General features: G+C 31.7%; 2 protein-coding genes across 2 annotated transcripts; both read right to left on the reverse strand.

Moving 5' to 3' along the window:
- Window positions 1–241: 241 nt before the first annotated feature.
- On the reverse strand, window positions 242–1,821 carry LOC11433285 (probable aspartic proteinase GIP2). Its single transcript, XM_003590617.3, has one exon. The coding sequence runs from the start codon at window positions 1,761–1,763 to the stop codon at window positions 456–458; it is 1,308 nt and encodes a 435-aa protein (XP_003590665.1). The 5' UTR covers window positions 1,764–1,821; the 3' UTR covers window positions 242–455.
- A 7,800-nt stretch (window positions 1,822–9,621) lies between these two features.
- On the reverse strand, window positions 9,622–11,208 carry LOC11425066 (probable aspartic proteinase GIP2). The gene has a single exon (XM_003590620.4). The coding sequence runs from the start codon at window positions 11,149–11,151 to the stop codon at window positions 9,847–9,849; it is 1,305 nt and encodes a 434-aa protein (XP_003590668.1). The 5' UTR covers window positions 11,152–11,208; the 3' UTR covers window positions 9,622–9,846.
- Window positions 11,209–14,819: the final 3,611 nt, after the last annotated feature.

Genomic DNA, 14,819 nt, shown 5'->3' on the forward strand with positions numbered 1-14,819 from the left:
CAGAAAATAAATTATTAAATATATAAAATGAGTAACTAATTTTAAAATCAAGACTAAAATTAAAACTAATAAAAGATGGAACTTAAATACTGAAATAAAGAGAAAATAAAGAGAGAAGAGGGCCCGACTCGGAATAAAAAATGAGGTACTTCAAAGTAACTTATTTGTTGAAATTTCGTCTGAAACGACGAAAATTCCCGACTTTAAAAATACGAATAAAATGGATAAGAATAGAGAAAAGTGATCAAAATTTGGGGTAAGACAAATATATTAGATACATATATCCAACCATTTGTATAGAAAGGGGAAAATACATTCTTTAGTTTACATCAAATATAACTACACTCCTTGCAAACCATACATGAACTTCAATGCAATTTATTATGAACAAAGGAGACACTAATTATTCAAACTTGAAAGTGTATAAAAAATAATGCTGATTTTGAAAAAAGCATCTAGGCAGTGGAGGTAAAGTTGAAGTTAGAACAAGTAGTTTGTCGTCCAAAGAGCAAGGAGCTAAATCCCAATTTAGAAGCAGCCAAATCAAATTGCAAAAGATTATTCTCCAACTGATACCCTCCAATCACAATTGAAGTCCTTGTATTCTTACCACCATTCACAAATCCAAGACACAAAACTTCATCATTTATACTCACCATTGAATTTGCACCAAATATCCTCCAAACCACATTTTCATTTTGCAAAAAGAGCTCAATAGTAGGCACAGCTGCACCCAATCGTGTCCCAGTCAAATTAGTGTAACAAAATTCAAAAGGCGCAACCGAACCCACCCTCTTTATGTTTCTTGCAGCAGACGCTTTCACGAAAGCGTCTGTAACTGCTTTGTAAATAGAAGCTTCTAAAACCGTGTAAGGATCAACCGTACTAATCTTTGTTCCACCAACACCGTTATTGTCTATAGACAACAAACTAGTGTTAAGTGAAACAACTTTTTCATCGATTTTTATTGTTTTCACGCCGATGAAATACTCGGCTGAAGGCTGACCTTGTGAGAAAGCAGAAGCTGTGCTAACAGGATTGATCAAAAGCGGTGTATATGTAAGCGAATCCGAGTCAAAAACAACGTTGGGAAGAAAACCGTAAGGTCCATCCCCGAATAAAACAACTCCCTTTGAAGAGGAAAGACAAATAGCGAATTTTCTAGCGAAGCTAAAAGCCGAAGCTAGTTGAGATGGAAGAGCTATTTTGGTTCTTCCAAGACCAGCCATACCAGAAGCACCAGTTGCAAGTCCTTTTAGTAAGAAAGTTGGTGCACATGAGAATAGGAAGCGTGAAACCACGACATTTTGTCCTGGGTTGAAGCCATTAGAGGATTGGATTGATAAAACATCTTCAGCAAGTTCACCGCTGGTGGCGGTGTGGGTAATGCTATTGTCCGGGGTGACACCACAAGTGTTGTTGTTGCAGCCAGGTTTTGGTGATGAGAAACAATCACCACAGCCGTCGGAATTTGCAAGGGAGCATTGGGCTGAACGGCAGCGTGCAGGGCGGTATGTGGAAGAAATGTATTTGTTTTCGCAGTCAACCCAAAGAAACTGGCCACCGAGATCGACGATGACGTTCAGTGGGACTAATGGGGTTCTCTGGTTGATTTGAGCTTTGTATTGGTTTGTTGTGGCCCCATCTTTTGTGATTGGGAGAACAAGGGCTTTTGGCCTGAAAGATTGTTGAGAGAAAGTGGGTGAAATGAAGAAAAATAGGAGAAGGATTGTAATGAAGTGTTGAAAATTGGAATTAGCCATGGCTAGAGTGTAAAGATGTAAATGATATTGAGTTTGTGAAGATGGTGTTGAGGCAGGTCTATTTATATTATATTGATCGAGTTGCCACATTTGATTTGGTTCATAGTGTATTAAAGAAGTTGGTGCTTTTAAGTCAAAAACAATTTGAGATGTTAACAATGCCACGTTTCTTTGTATCTAACACGACTACATGATGTTGCCTTGTTTATATTATCTGGACACCACATTGATTTCTTTGGTCAAACATGACAATTTCAGTTTTCTATATTCTTCTTCCTTTAACGCGTTACTAAGTTTCATCTTTTTATTTTTTATTGCAGTGTTTTATCTCTCTCAATTTCAAAAGACTGAAGAGGTACTTCTTTGTTGTTATGCAGTGCAGGCATGAGTTACTTAATATATTATTGGAATTCTTGTACAGTGTGTAAATATACTTACGTAGATTATTAAAAAGTGATAGCCCAATTATGGCAAAATCTAACTAAAATAGAGTTTCAAATTTGTACACTAACAAGATTTATCTAGACGTAGAAAGAGTGTACGCGTAATCCAAAAGTTCAAATATTTCTCCTGATGAGATATATCTTATCTGTAACTTATCCAAAATGAATACATGTAATCCATTAATTAATTAGTAAGTCGAATTACTTTATAGGTCTATCGTTTGTTGGAAATTACACGGCTGCTTAATAGATTTTTTAAGTAAGTTTTAAAGGCTATTTTATGTCAACAAATGTAGCTGGGAGATTAGACTCCTATAAAAGCGACAACTAAAATTTGAATTTATGAGAAGTATCAACATTCAGTGTCTGATATAATTCCTTTCGCACATCATGTGTAGGATGTAACATCGTTGGTTTCGCAATATAATTTTATTCTGATTTGTTAAAAGAAAAGAAAAAAACAAATAGTGTATGATATGTGAAAATTAGAATTACATTTACACATGTCATTCCTTAATTTAGTTTAATAATGATTTGATTATTTATTGTTTTTTACGTCATTTTGGCTCTTTTGAATTGTTTGCACATATGAATTCTCAAGTTTTAAATCTAAAAACTGAGAACTCACAGGAAAATAAAATCATATATTTAAATCTTGAAAATGTATGTGTAAAGGGACCAAAATAGGTAAAATGACGTAAAAAAAAATTAAATGACGAAATCGTTATTTAAAACTAAGTTAAGAGATCGTGTCCAAAAAAAAAAACTAAGTTAAGAGACGAATTCAATTTTGTCAATAACATCTTACAAAAAAAGAAAGTTATGGAAAAAAATTGTGTCGTTTTCAAAGCAACTTAGAATATCAGGAGATTTAGTATGTGGGACTTTGGTTAACTCAATTTATAACTTCAACAAGGCTGATACATATCGTGTTAAAACATATTTTGAGGCACCTTTTAGATCATCTTTTTTGTTAACAATCAACTTAAAAAGGTTTTCACAGGGCCGACCCAATGTACTTGTAGGCCTAAAGTGAATTTTAAATAAGGCATTTTCATAGGTTTCCTCAATTGAAAGTAATTATATTCGATGTATCTTAGACAATAATGTGAGTATCTCTCCAGTTAAAATTCGAACATTGGTTTTCAAAAAACCTAGGGCCGGCCCTGGGCATAGGCCAACGATGGGAGATGTATACAGAAATATTAGGTTTATATGGGGTATATATAGCAAATTAGTTTATGTAAGATGTTTAGGCTAAAATGTTAGTCATACTACGCAATTGAACATGCATAAATACAAGAAGCATCTGAGATGAAATACAAATGCTATGATTTGTAGATAGCTTATTGAGCTAACAACAGATAACTAACTAACTATTTATAGACATGCAAATTAGTCCTCCACCATATGCAATTTTGGCAAGGCTATACAATCACCTGTTAATCAAAAACCATTTTTATAATAAAAACATAAAATAAAAACAATAACAATCAGTCCATAGAAGATCATCAACTTAATGTCCTGAAACAAATTATGATCTCCAATTGTTTCACTTTTTGTAGTTGCATTGTCAAAAGATTTGTTGGCAACATTAACGGTGTTTGGTGCCACGTAGTTGTTGTTAGTATGTGGAACAGGGTCATTGTACATACAATTGTAATCGTAACCATGGTGATAAGGATAAGTAACACCAGAATCATCAGCACAAATATGAGTTGAACCAGAATGATTTCGGGTGGAGAAGTGGAGTGTCCGAGGTTCGAACCCTCTGCATATAAAATGCGATATTCCTACCAATTGAGCGAAACTCACGGGGATATGTGGTTTCTTTATTATGATCACAATCACACCACTTTGAGAACTTCTTGCAACTTTATAATGATTATCTTTAATTTTTTTGGCTTTATCCAATATTTGCTGATCAGCTAGACTCTTTACGGTCAGTTTTCCCACATCCCCTTCAATCAGATCAAATGTGTAACCACCTGCAGAATTGTGTACAAATCAATGTTTCAAAAATTGAACCGAACATCATATTAGTGACATTTCTAAGTCGTAGTTTGACTATTTGAATTAGAATAAAATCGCAATTAAACTGTTCGATTCAATTCAGTTTTTAAAACATTCATATGAGCAAATTTTTGTATTGAAATTAGCTTGCTCATATTATAGTGAAGTCAAGAAGAAGGGGACAAATAAGTGTGATACGTACCATTTAGTCTTGTTGATAATTTCCCTAACGAACTTTGACATTTCTTGCAGTGTACTTTAAAGCGGTATGTCTGCAAGTGAATAAACAAATCATGTGAAAGAGAAATGAAAACACGTAAAATAGTTTTGATATATGAAACATAACCACCGACGCAGACACTGTTGATGTCACAAATAAATTTACAAATTGAAATGGAGCTTCTAAAAATAGGACATCGAAATTGGAGCTTTTACCGCTTATTTACAAATTGAAAAGTTTTGATTGTTTCATAAATAAATAAACTAACGATTATTTTTATGAATCAAAAAACTATTTGTCGATGTTGAAAATTTTTCCAACACTCCAATAAATCACTTTAGAGTGTTGTTTGTGCTTCCTAATATTCAATATATACTACTTATAGGTTGAATTTGTATGTATAAATCTCAAATTAGAAGAATTTAATAAGTGGTTAATTAAAAAATGTACCTTTCGGAGGAACGTCGAACGAAACCATTTAAGTATATTCTAGGAGGCCGTTAAGGACAAGCAAGAGAATGATATGCTACCTTATGTAGGAGATGAATAACCTTCCTATTTATTTATTTGATTTCATAAAAAAAAAAAATCTTTTAGGAGTATTTCATAAATTCTTGATCTTATGTCCTTATGTCATACATACATATGAGCATGCTCAAATTTAATGCGCAATTGCAGTCGTGAGGATGCTTCATCATTTATATATAAAAACAATAAATTACAACTTTCAAAGGGGAAGTGATTTGGCTCAACCTCACAAAGGAAAAATTAATTTGATGACTTGGAAACTAAAGCATGCATATTTATAATAAGGGTTTTTCTATAATAGAATAATATACTTTTTTTTTTTTGCTTTCGCATCGGTTTCCGACCCATCAAAGGTGAGCGACTAATTCGGCTCATGCGTAAAGGCATGCGCACTGGCCAAGTGTTGTTCCCCCTGAAAATCGAACCCGGTATTCCAGGGTACGTCCTTGGAATGAGCTCTTTGCCACTGAAGTCCAAACAACTTTGTTAGAATAATATATTTTAGTTCACATTTCACGTACTTATTTTACTTTTTCCCTCAATGATCGAGATTTAAAAATAAAATAAAATTGTACTATCGTAATAAGAAATAAAACCAAAAAACATTGCTCAAAAAAAAAAAACCAAAAAACATTAATATCAAAGTGGAGAAGGGTAATGCTGTAAATTCCACTTAATAATTAAAAGCAGAAACCTCTTTCACACCAAAACACACATATGTTTTGTCGCAGGTTACGATTTTCAACAACCTCTTTCAACACATATGTTTCATTGTGTAAAAAAAAAAAAACAACCTCTTTCAAAAGTCAGTGCAGTTTGCAATAATTAAATCATCTCATCAACTTGCAAAATATAATAATAATTTTTTTTGAACAGGAAAATATAATAATAATAATTAATCATCACAATTAACAAGTTGTCAATTAAATCATCACAATTAATAAATTATATCATTGCAAATAACTCATCTGAAAATGTAGATAAAAAACCAACGAATTGGTTCATCGTCAATGGCTTTTTCCATTAGAAAAAAAGTTAGTAGCTTTAAGCATGTATGCCAGGCTAGGCTGCACTTATGGTGCATAAAATCTAGAAATGGTTTTTGTGAGTTGTATTTCAAAATCATTAGATGTACTTAATGGTTTCTAGCACTCTGCATATATCAGAGTATGTTTTGTATAAAATTATGTCAAAACCATTTTACTGTGGAAATGATTTCTGTGAATTGTACTCCAAAAACCATTTCTAGATTTATGCAGAGTGCATAAGGATTTCCTTATGCACCATAACCGCATCCGTCAGACTAATCGACACATTGCAAGTGCAAAAATAGGGAGCACCTATATATGTTTTTATTTAATTTGAAAGATAAATTGTAATTACCAAAAATACACTTTAAGTTTAAGTGACATACAATAGTGGGATTTGGGTTTTCAGTAAAAACAAAGTGGATGTAGCTTGCTAACTTACACCTTAGTTAAAAGTGGGTGTAAGTTAGCAGCCCCAATGTTGCTAAAACACATATTCTAGAAAATAAGTGGGTGTATGTTAGCAACTCTTATATGCATTTGCTGGGATACACCCACTTATTTTTTAGAAGGTGTAATTTAGCAACTCCTATAGACATTTGCTAGGATACACCCACTTATTTTTTAGTGTATGTTAGCAACTCCTATATGCATTTGCTAGGATATATATATATATATATATATATATATATATATATATATATATATATTGTTATAGTACTCCCTTCGTCCTTATATCTAAGCACCTTTTGCATTTTTTACATTTCTTAAGAAAAGTTGTTGGTGCATTTAATGTGTCTATTTTGTGCGTTAATATTACCAAATTGTCATTTGTTTGTATGTGTATTAAATTTGACTTTTCATATTTTAAGACAAGTTAATAATATTAATTAGGGATATGTTTAGGAAAAAAAATAATAAATGCATATAGTAATTCAAAAGCGATATACATCTAAGGACAAAAATAAAGTTAAATGTGTGCTTAGATATAAGGAGGGATTAGATATTTTTAGAATAAGATTTTAATTCCTTTTTCTAAGGGAAGGTGAATGTAGGTTTTAAATTTGTTTTTGACATCTCAAATCCAAAAATAGAATGTGGGATAGTATAAATGGATGGGAACTTCTATGGTACACTCATAAATTAAGGTGTATCGGTATTCCTGCTTCCAAAATTTATATATTAACAATCAACTTTATGAAATAAATAGTTATTTGTCGGCATTTATATCTCAGAAAATATCATTTCATAAGAAAAACACATCATTCATTGTTTATAAGAATCAATAATTTTTTTTACATATTTTCGTATAAAATAATCAAAGTTCTCTATTATGAGCGATAAAAATTCAAAAAAAATCAATTTTAATTCGTTGATGCTTTTGGTGAATAAGATTTTAATCATTATAATTATAAATGATAAAAAAATAATATATTTCTTCAAAAAATAACTCATTTAACTATAAATTTAAGGATTTGATGTACCGGTACACTCAAAAATGTTGGGTGTACGGTAGAATTTGCCTAAATGGATACGGAGATGTTTCAACACAAACAATTATGATATCTTTGCTTTCTCATTTGAAATTTTGAATAACAAAACCTCCCCCGACAACTTCCTCTCTCACCCTTTTCCAATACCTTTCTTTAATCCATCCCCTAATCCTCCACTTTCATATAATCAATTCATTATCTTTTTTAAAACATTTTATTAGTTAGTGAAGAGCAGGGGAATGGATCCTCTGCGGTGACTGCAGAGTCTTAAATATGAGCCTTTAAACACAATTAAATACTTAAAAATATACTCCCTCCGTCCCAAATTGTATGTCACTTTGGAAAAAATATTTGTCCCAAATTGTATGTCGCTTTACAATACCAATAAAAAATTAATATTACTTTTCCTATTATATCCTCAACTATTTATTACTTTCTCTTCTTTCAATTCCTTCATTTATCTTTTCCATATCATTTATTGAGGACAATTTTGTAAAACAACTCATAATATCATTTTCCCACACAATATTAATTACATTTCTTAATAAGTGTGAAATGTCCAAAACATCATACAATTTGGAACGGAGGGAGTATATGTTAAAAACTTGAAATTAGGAGAGATAATGAATTTAATGGTTTAGATTCCCACATTGAAAAACAAGATAAAAATACACTGGAGCAAATCATCTCCCACAGAGGGGAAGTTGAGAGGAAAGTATCATAGCATTGGAGAATGTGATTTTGTGAAGTATAGTAACCTAACCTGTTCCGTAATGACATGATATGGTGGTGGGGGTGGCAGGTATAGAATATGATATCTTTTCAAATCTCAAAAAATCTAAAATCAATTACTACACCAAATCATCTTTTTATTTGGTCATCGTAAAAATCTCAAAATCGATGATTCATCAAATCTTTTTTGGTTTGATCATAAAAAAAATCTTAAAGAGATCGAAAGCGACAAAAATATAATTAAATATTGACGGAAGAGACTCAATTGACTAACATTAAGCAACCAAGATAGAACAAAAACTAATTAAGGGATATCAAAGTAAAATCAAATAAACAGTCAAAGGAGAATATAAATTTAAGACAAATTAATCAAATGAACAACTAACCCATCACAAGCCATAACCATATAACACAATTCAAATCAATAACCGTTTGTTGTGCCTTCAAAAAAAATTCGTTTTAAGATTTCAGGTTCGATATTCTCTCCGATGTCAATTTTAATGGACTAGTTTAACTTCATAAAAAAAACGTTTGTTTATAATTAAATGCATTATCAAAGAATATAATAGTTGATATAATACTTTATTATTTTAATATTTGATCGAGGTTAATCTATAAAATAAAATCCAACTTACTAATGTAAAAAATATATGATGCATCAAAGTAGTCGATATGAACAGATTATTAAAAGATTAACGCATGATTATTACAATGAAAAAGCAAATACAATATTTACTTAGGTTTTTGTCTTTGTGGGCATTTCTATGGTGCAGTTAAGAAATTGATTTATTTTTTTAAAATTATTTTGTTTAGGAAATAAGATAAATGTTATTTTATGAAGCAATCGCAAAGGAAAAGTTATCAAAGGTGATTTATGACTACTATGCATCCGGGGTAGAGGACTAGTGGACTTTGAAAGAGAACCAACATGCATTCTCAAGGATTCTATAATTTACAAACTACTTTTAGTTTATATTCATCTTCCATTTAATTTAACCTTGTGTGCTCTATTGAATTAAGCACTCGTTTCACTATCTATATTAATCTGAGAAATAGGTTCAGGCCACAGATTCTTATGGATGTGAGCAAGATAGATTTGACAACAACTATATTAGGCTTAAATATTTCAATGCCTATCATAATTGCTCCTACAATCTTGCAAAAGATGGCTCACCCTGAAGGTACTCACTGTTCTGCGTTACATTAAGATATTACTCTTGCATTATGTTTTTTTTGTTATTGTCATTATGTACATTTTTTTATAAGAGTTCATGTACATTTTGTTAATACATATGTGTCGGATTCTTCATGTGTTTGACATTGAAGTTTATTTTTTACTAATATAGAAAAGTTGGTTTTTTGGAAAAGTTATTTATTTAGCCAAAAGTTATGTCTATAATATAATAATAAAAATGTTTAATTTTGATTTAATCAGAGACTCAGTATGACTGCACCATAAAAGGGGGAAAATACATTCTTTGGTTCATATAACTACAATCCTTGTCAAACCATACATGAATTTCAATGCAATTTATTATGAACAAAGGAAACACTAATTATTCAAACTTGAAATATGATTCAAACTTGATAGAGTATAAAAAAAATGTTGATTTGGGAAAACGGCATCTAGGCAGTGGAGGTAAAGTTGAAGTTAGAACAAGTAGTTTGTCGTCCAAAGAGCAAGGAGCTAAATCCCAATTTAGAAGCAGCCAAATCAAATTGCAAAAGATTATTCTCCAACTGATACCCTCCAATCACAATTGAAGCCCATGTATTCTCACCACCAATCACAAAACCAAGACACAAAACCTCATCATTTATATTCACCATTGAATTTGCACCAAATATCCTCCAAATCACATTGTTCTGCAAATAAAGCTCAATAGTAGGTACATCCGCACCCAATCGTGTCCCAGTCACATTAGTGTAACAAAACTCAAAAGGTGCAACCGAATCCACCCTTTTTATGTTTCTTGCAGCAGACGCTTTCACGAAAGCGTCTGTAACTGCTTTGTAAATAGAAGCTTCCAAAACTGTGTAAGGATCAACGGTACTTATCTTTGTTCCACCAGCACCGTTGCTACTGTCTATAGATAACAAACTAGTGTCAAGCGAAACAACTTTTCCATCTATTTTAATAGTTTTCACGCCGATGAAATACTCGGCTGAAGGCTCACTCTTTGCGAAAGCAGCTGTGCTAAAGGGATTGATCAAAAGCGGTGTGTATGTGAGTGACTTAGAATCAAAAACGACGTTGGGGAGAAAACCGTAAGGTCCATCCCCGAATAAAACAACTCCCTTTGAAGAGGAAAGACAAATAGCGAATTTTTTAGCGAAGCTAAAAGCCGAAGCTAATTGAGATGGAAGAGCTAATTTGTTTCTTCCAAGACCAGCCATACCAGAAGCACCACTTGCAAGTCCTTCTAGTAAGAAAGTTCGTGCACATGAGAATAGGAAGCGTGAAACCATGACATTTTGTCCTGGGTTGAAGCCATTAGAGGATTGGATTGATAAAATATCTTCAGCCAGTTCACCGCTCATGGCGCTCTGGGTAACGCTATTCCCTGGGGCAACACTGCAGGTGTTGTTGTTGCAGCCAGGTTTTGGTGATGAGAAACAAACACCACAGTCGTCGAATTTGGCAAGGGAGCATTGGGCAGAGCGACACCGTGCAGGACGGTATGTGGAGGAAATGTACTGGTTTTCGCAATCAACCCAGAGAAACAGGCCACCGAGATCGACGATGATGTTCAGTGGGACTAGTGGTGTTCTTTGGTTGATTTGAGCTTTGTATTGGTTTGTGGTAGCGACATCTTTTGTGACTGGGAGAACTAGGGCTTTTGGCCTGAAAGATTGTTTAGAGAAAGTGGGTGAAATGAAGAAAAATAGGAGGAGGGTTGTAATGAAGTGTTGGAAATTGTATTTAGCCATGGCTTGAGAGTAAAAATAGTGTATTAGTGTATGGTATTGAGTTTGAGAAGATGGTGTTGAGGCATCTCTATTTATATTGCATGGGATATTGATAGAGTTGCCATTTGAGATGTTAAATAAAAAACGTCAAATATGATTGTCACGTTTCTTTGTATTTAACACGATGTTGCCATTATTAATTATTATCTGCACACAATATTAAATTCTTGGTCAAACTTGATGTACTACAATTTTTTATAGGCAAGTAATTCATGGATTAGTGACTAAGACACCCTTTTTTATATTCTTCGTTGCTATGCTATGTAGGCATGGGTTACTTTATATTTTTGAGGAAAAATAAATACCACTTCCGTCTCTATATACAAGACCTTTTTGTCAAAATTACAGGAATTAAGAAAGTAGATATTTTCATTAAAGTTGTTTGTAATTACTATTGTTTTTACAATTTTATCTTTTAAAATAGAGAGTTAGTTTATGTTTTGAACATGTTATTTATTGCTGATTGAAGAAAAAGATGTGAAATAAATAGAGGCATGTATGTAAATAAATAATAAATGTGCTTAGAAATAACAAAAGGGTCTTATAAAAAGTGACATTTTATTTTTAAAAGGATCTTATAATTATAGATGGAGGTAGTATTATTTAATGAAGTTTCCGATTCGCTGCAGTTTGTTTACATACATAATTTATTAAGTAGATAATTTTATTTTTTCAATTTCATTTAGATCGAAACCACGTGATCTTTATTTTTCTTTTTTTTTTTAAGGAAAGACCACATGATCTTGGTGATTGTGGTTGTCTAACCATTATTTTTGGTATAGTAAAGGGTTGATATTTAATTGAGATTAATTAAAGGGTTGATATCTTTTAAGAAATGATTTTTAATATTACGGATCAGAAATAAAATCTTAAACTAAATTGTTGTTGGTGTTAACTCTAATTCTTTCAATATTCCACCAAAATTCATGTTTACCCTAATATATTTCCCTCCTAAATAGTACATGCCAATTTGAATTTCGAATTTTTTTTATTGGAATTGCAAGTCATTGATTCAGTTGCAGTAACAAACTTCGTGGTAAAACGTGATACATTTGACCTTCCACCATTAATTTGAACAATTTATTTTTGAAAAAGGTGATGGAAGTTTTATTGAAATTAAGAGTAAAATGGATGCAAAGTGTGCTACACATGTGTAGCCAAATAATATAATTCACTCTAAACTCATCCTCTATATTGAGCTTTCTACAGGAGTTTCCACTTTTACTGAATCTGATGTTTTTCTTTGTTTTTCTTTTGCATAATTTGGAGCTGGTTCAATGTAATGTTCTGCATAATTTGGAGGGAGCTTGAGGGATTTTTTCATAGTTTGGAGTGATAGAGAAAGCTTGATGCATAATGAAAGACACATGTTTTGTTATTTGACTTCGCAGATTATATGTTTTCAAAGCGACATATGTCTCGACTCTACATTTTCATAGTTCAAAATTGGATTTTAGCAATTTGAAGATCTATTGATGTGATTACAAGTTGTGTTATAAAATTTAATAGATGTTTGCTTGCTTATAAGGTTGTACAATTCTTTCAAAAAAAAAAAAAAAAGGTTGGACAATTGGTAGTACATTTCAAAATTCAAAGAAGTAAACTTCCATGAGTAGTCTAGGTTTGAATGTGTGTTGCAGATTTTTCTTTAATTGTTTTATCTTAATGTCATATGTCCTTCAATATATATTAGCAAACTAAAAGAAGAATGTATTACAACACCATATGCTTTTGAAAGAAGCATTTTGGTAGTTTATCAAAATGGCATTGTTTTCACTTATTATAAATGTTTTTGGATTAATATATAGATTTAATAAAAGATATGAATAGTTGATGTCAATTTACTAATCATTTCAGTAAATTAATATTTATTTGTGTAAAATATGATAATATTATTCTCTATATTAGTATATTCATACTCCACTTGAGTGTTCCCGCTCTTTTTTAAATTCCATTTATTTTATTTTGTATCAAATTCCGACTCATAAGACCCGTGCGACGTATGGGTTGGCGTTCTAGTTTATATATAAAAACAATAAAATACAACTTTCGAAGGGGAAGCGATTTGGCTCAACCTCACAAAGGAAAAATTAATTTGATGACTTGGAAACTAAAGCATGCATATTTATTATAAGGGGTTTTTCTATAATAGAATAATATACTTTTTTTTTTTGCTTTCGCATCGGTTTTCGACCCATCAAAGGTGAGCGACTAATTCGGCTCATGCGTAAAGGCATGCGCACTGACCAAATGTTGTTCCCCCTGGAAATCGAACCTGATATTCCTCGAAAACGTCCTTGGAAGGAGCTCCTTGCCACTGGAGCCCAAACAACTTTGTTAGAATAATATACTTTAGTTAATACTTCACGTACTTATTTTACTTTTTCCCTCAATAATCGAGATTTAAAAATAAAATAAAATTGTACTATAGTTCTTATTATAAGAAACAAAACCAAAAAACATTAATATCAAAGTGGAGAAGGGTAATGCTGTAAATTCCACTTAATTAATTAAAAGCAGAAACCTCTTTCACACCAAAAGACACATATGTTTTGTCGCAGGCTACGATTTTCAACAACCTCTTTCAAAAGTCAGTGCAGTTTGCAACAATTAAATCATCTCATCAACTTGCAAAATATAATAATAATTTTTTTTTAACAGGAAAATATAATAATAATAATTAATCATCACAATTAACAAGTTGTCAATAAATCATCACAATTAATAAATTATATCATTGCAAATAACTCATCTGAAAATGTAGATAAAAAACCAACGAATTGGTTCATCGTCAATGGCTTTTTCCATTAAAAAAAAAGTTAGTAGCTTTAAGCATTTTTTTTTTTTTGAAGGAATAGTAGCTTTAAGCATGTATGCCAGGCTAATCGACACATTGCAAGTGCAAAAATAGGGAGCAGTTATATATGTTTTTATTTAATTTGAAAGATAAATTGTAATTACCAAAAATACCCTTTAAGTTTAAGTGACATACAATAGTGGGATTTGGGTTTTTAGTTAAAACAATGTGGGTGTAGCTTGCTAACTTGCACCTTAGTGTTTTTAGGTGGGTGTAAGTTAGCAGCCCCAATGTTCTTAAAACACATATTCTATAAAATAAGTGGGTGTATGTTAGCAACTCCTATATGCATTTGCTAAGATACACCCACTTATCTTCTATAAAATAAGTGGGTGTATGTTAGCAACTCCTATATGCATTTGCTAGGATACACCCACTTATTTTTTAGAAGGTGTGTTTTAGCAACTCCTATAGACATTTGCTAGGATACACCCACTTATTTTTTTAGAAAGTGTATGTTAGCAACTCCTATATGCATTTTCTAGGATATATATATATATATATTGTTATAGTACTCCCTCCGTCCTTATATCTAAGCACCTTTTACATTTTTCACATTTCTTAAGAAAAGTTGTTGGTGCAATTAATGTGTCTATTTTGTGTGTTAATATTACCAAATTGTTATTTGTTTGTATGTGTATTAAATTTGACTTTTCATATTTTAAGATAAGTTAGTAGTATTAATTAGGGGTATGTTTAGGAAAAAATAATAAATGCATATAGTAATTCAAAAGGGATTTACATCTAAGGACAAAAATAAAGTTAAATGTGT

This window comes from Medicago truncatula, chromosome 1 (genome assembly GCF_003473485.1).
Source record: "Medicago truncatula cultivar Jemalong A17 chromosome 1, MtrunA17r5.0-ANR, whole genome shotgun sequence".
Classification (NCBI taxonomy): domain Eukaryota; kingdom Viridiplantae; phylum Streptophyta; class Magnoliopsida; order Fabales; family Fabaceae; genus Medicago; species Medicago truncatula.

What these genes read in the sequence shown, in the direction of transcription:
- LOC11433285 (XM_003590617.3), bottom strand. Translation starts at nt 1,763, where the DNA reads ATGGCTAATTCCAATTTTCAACACTTCATTACAATCCTTCTCCTATTT.
- LOC11425066 (XM_003590620.4), bottom strand. Translation starts at nt 11,151, where the DNA reads ATGGCTAAATACAATTTCCAACACTTCATTACAACCCTCCTCCTATTT.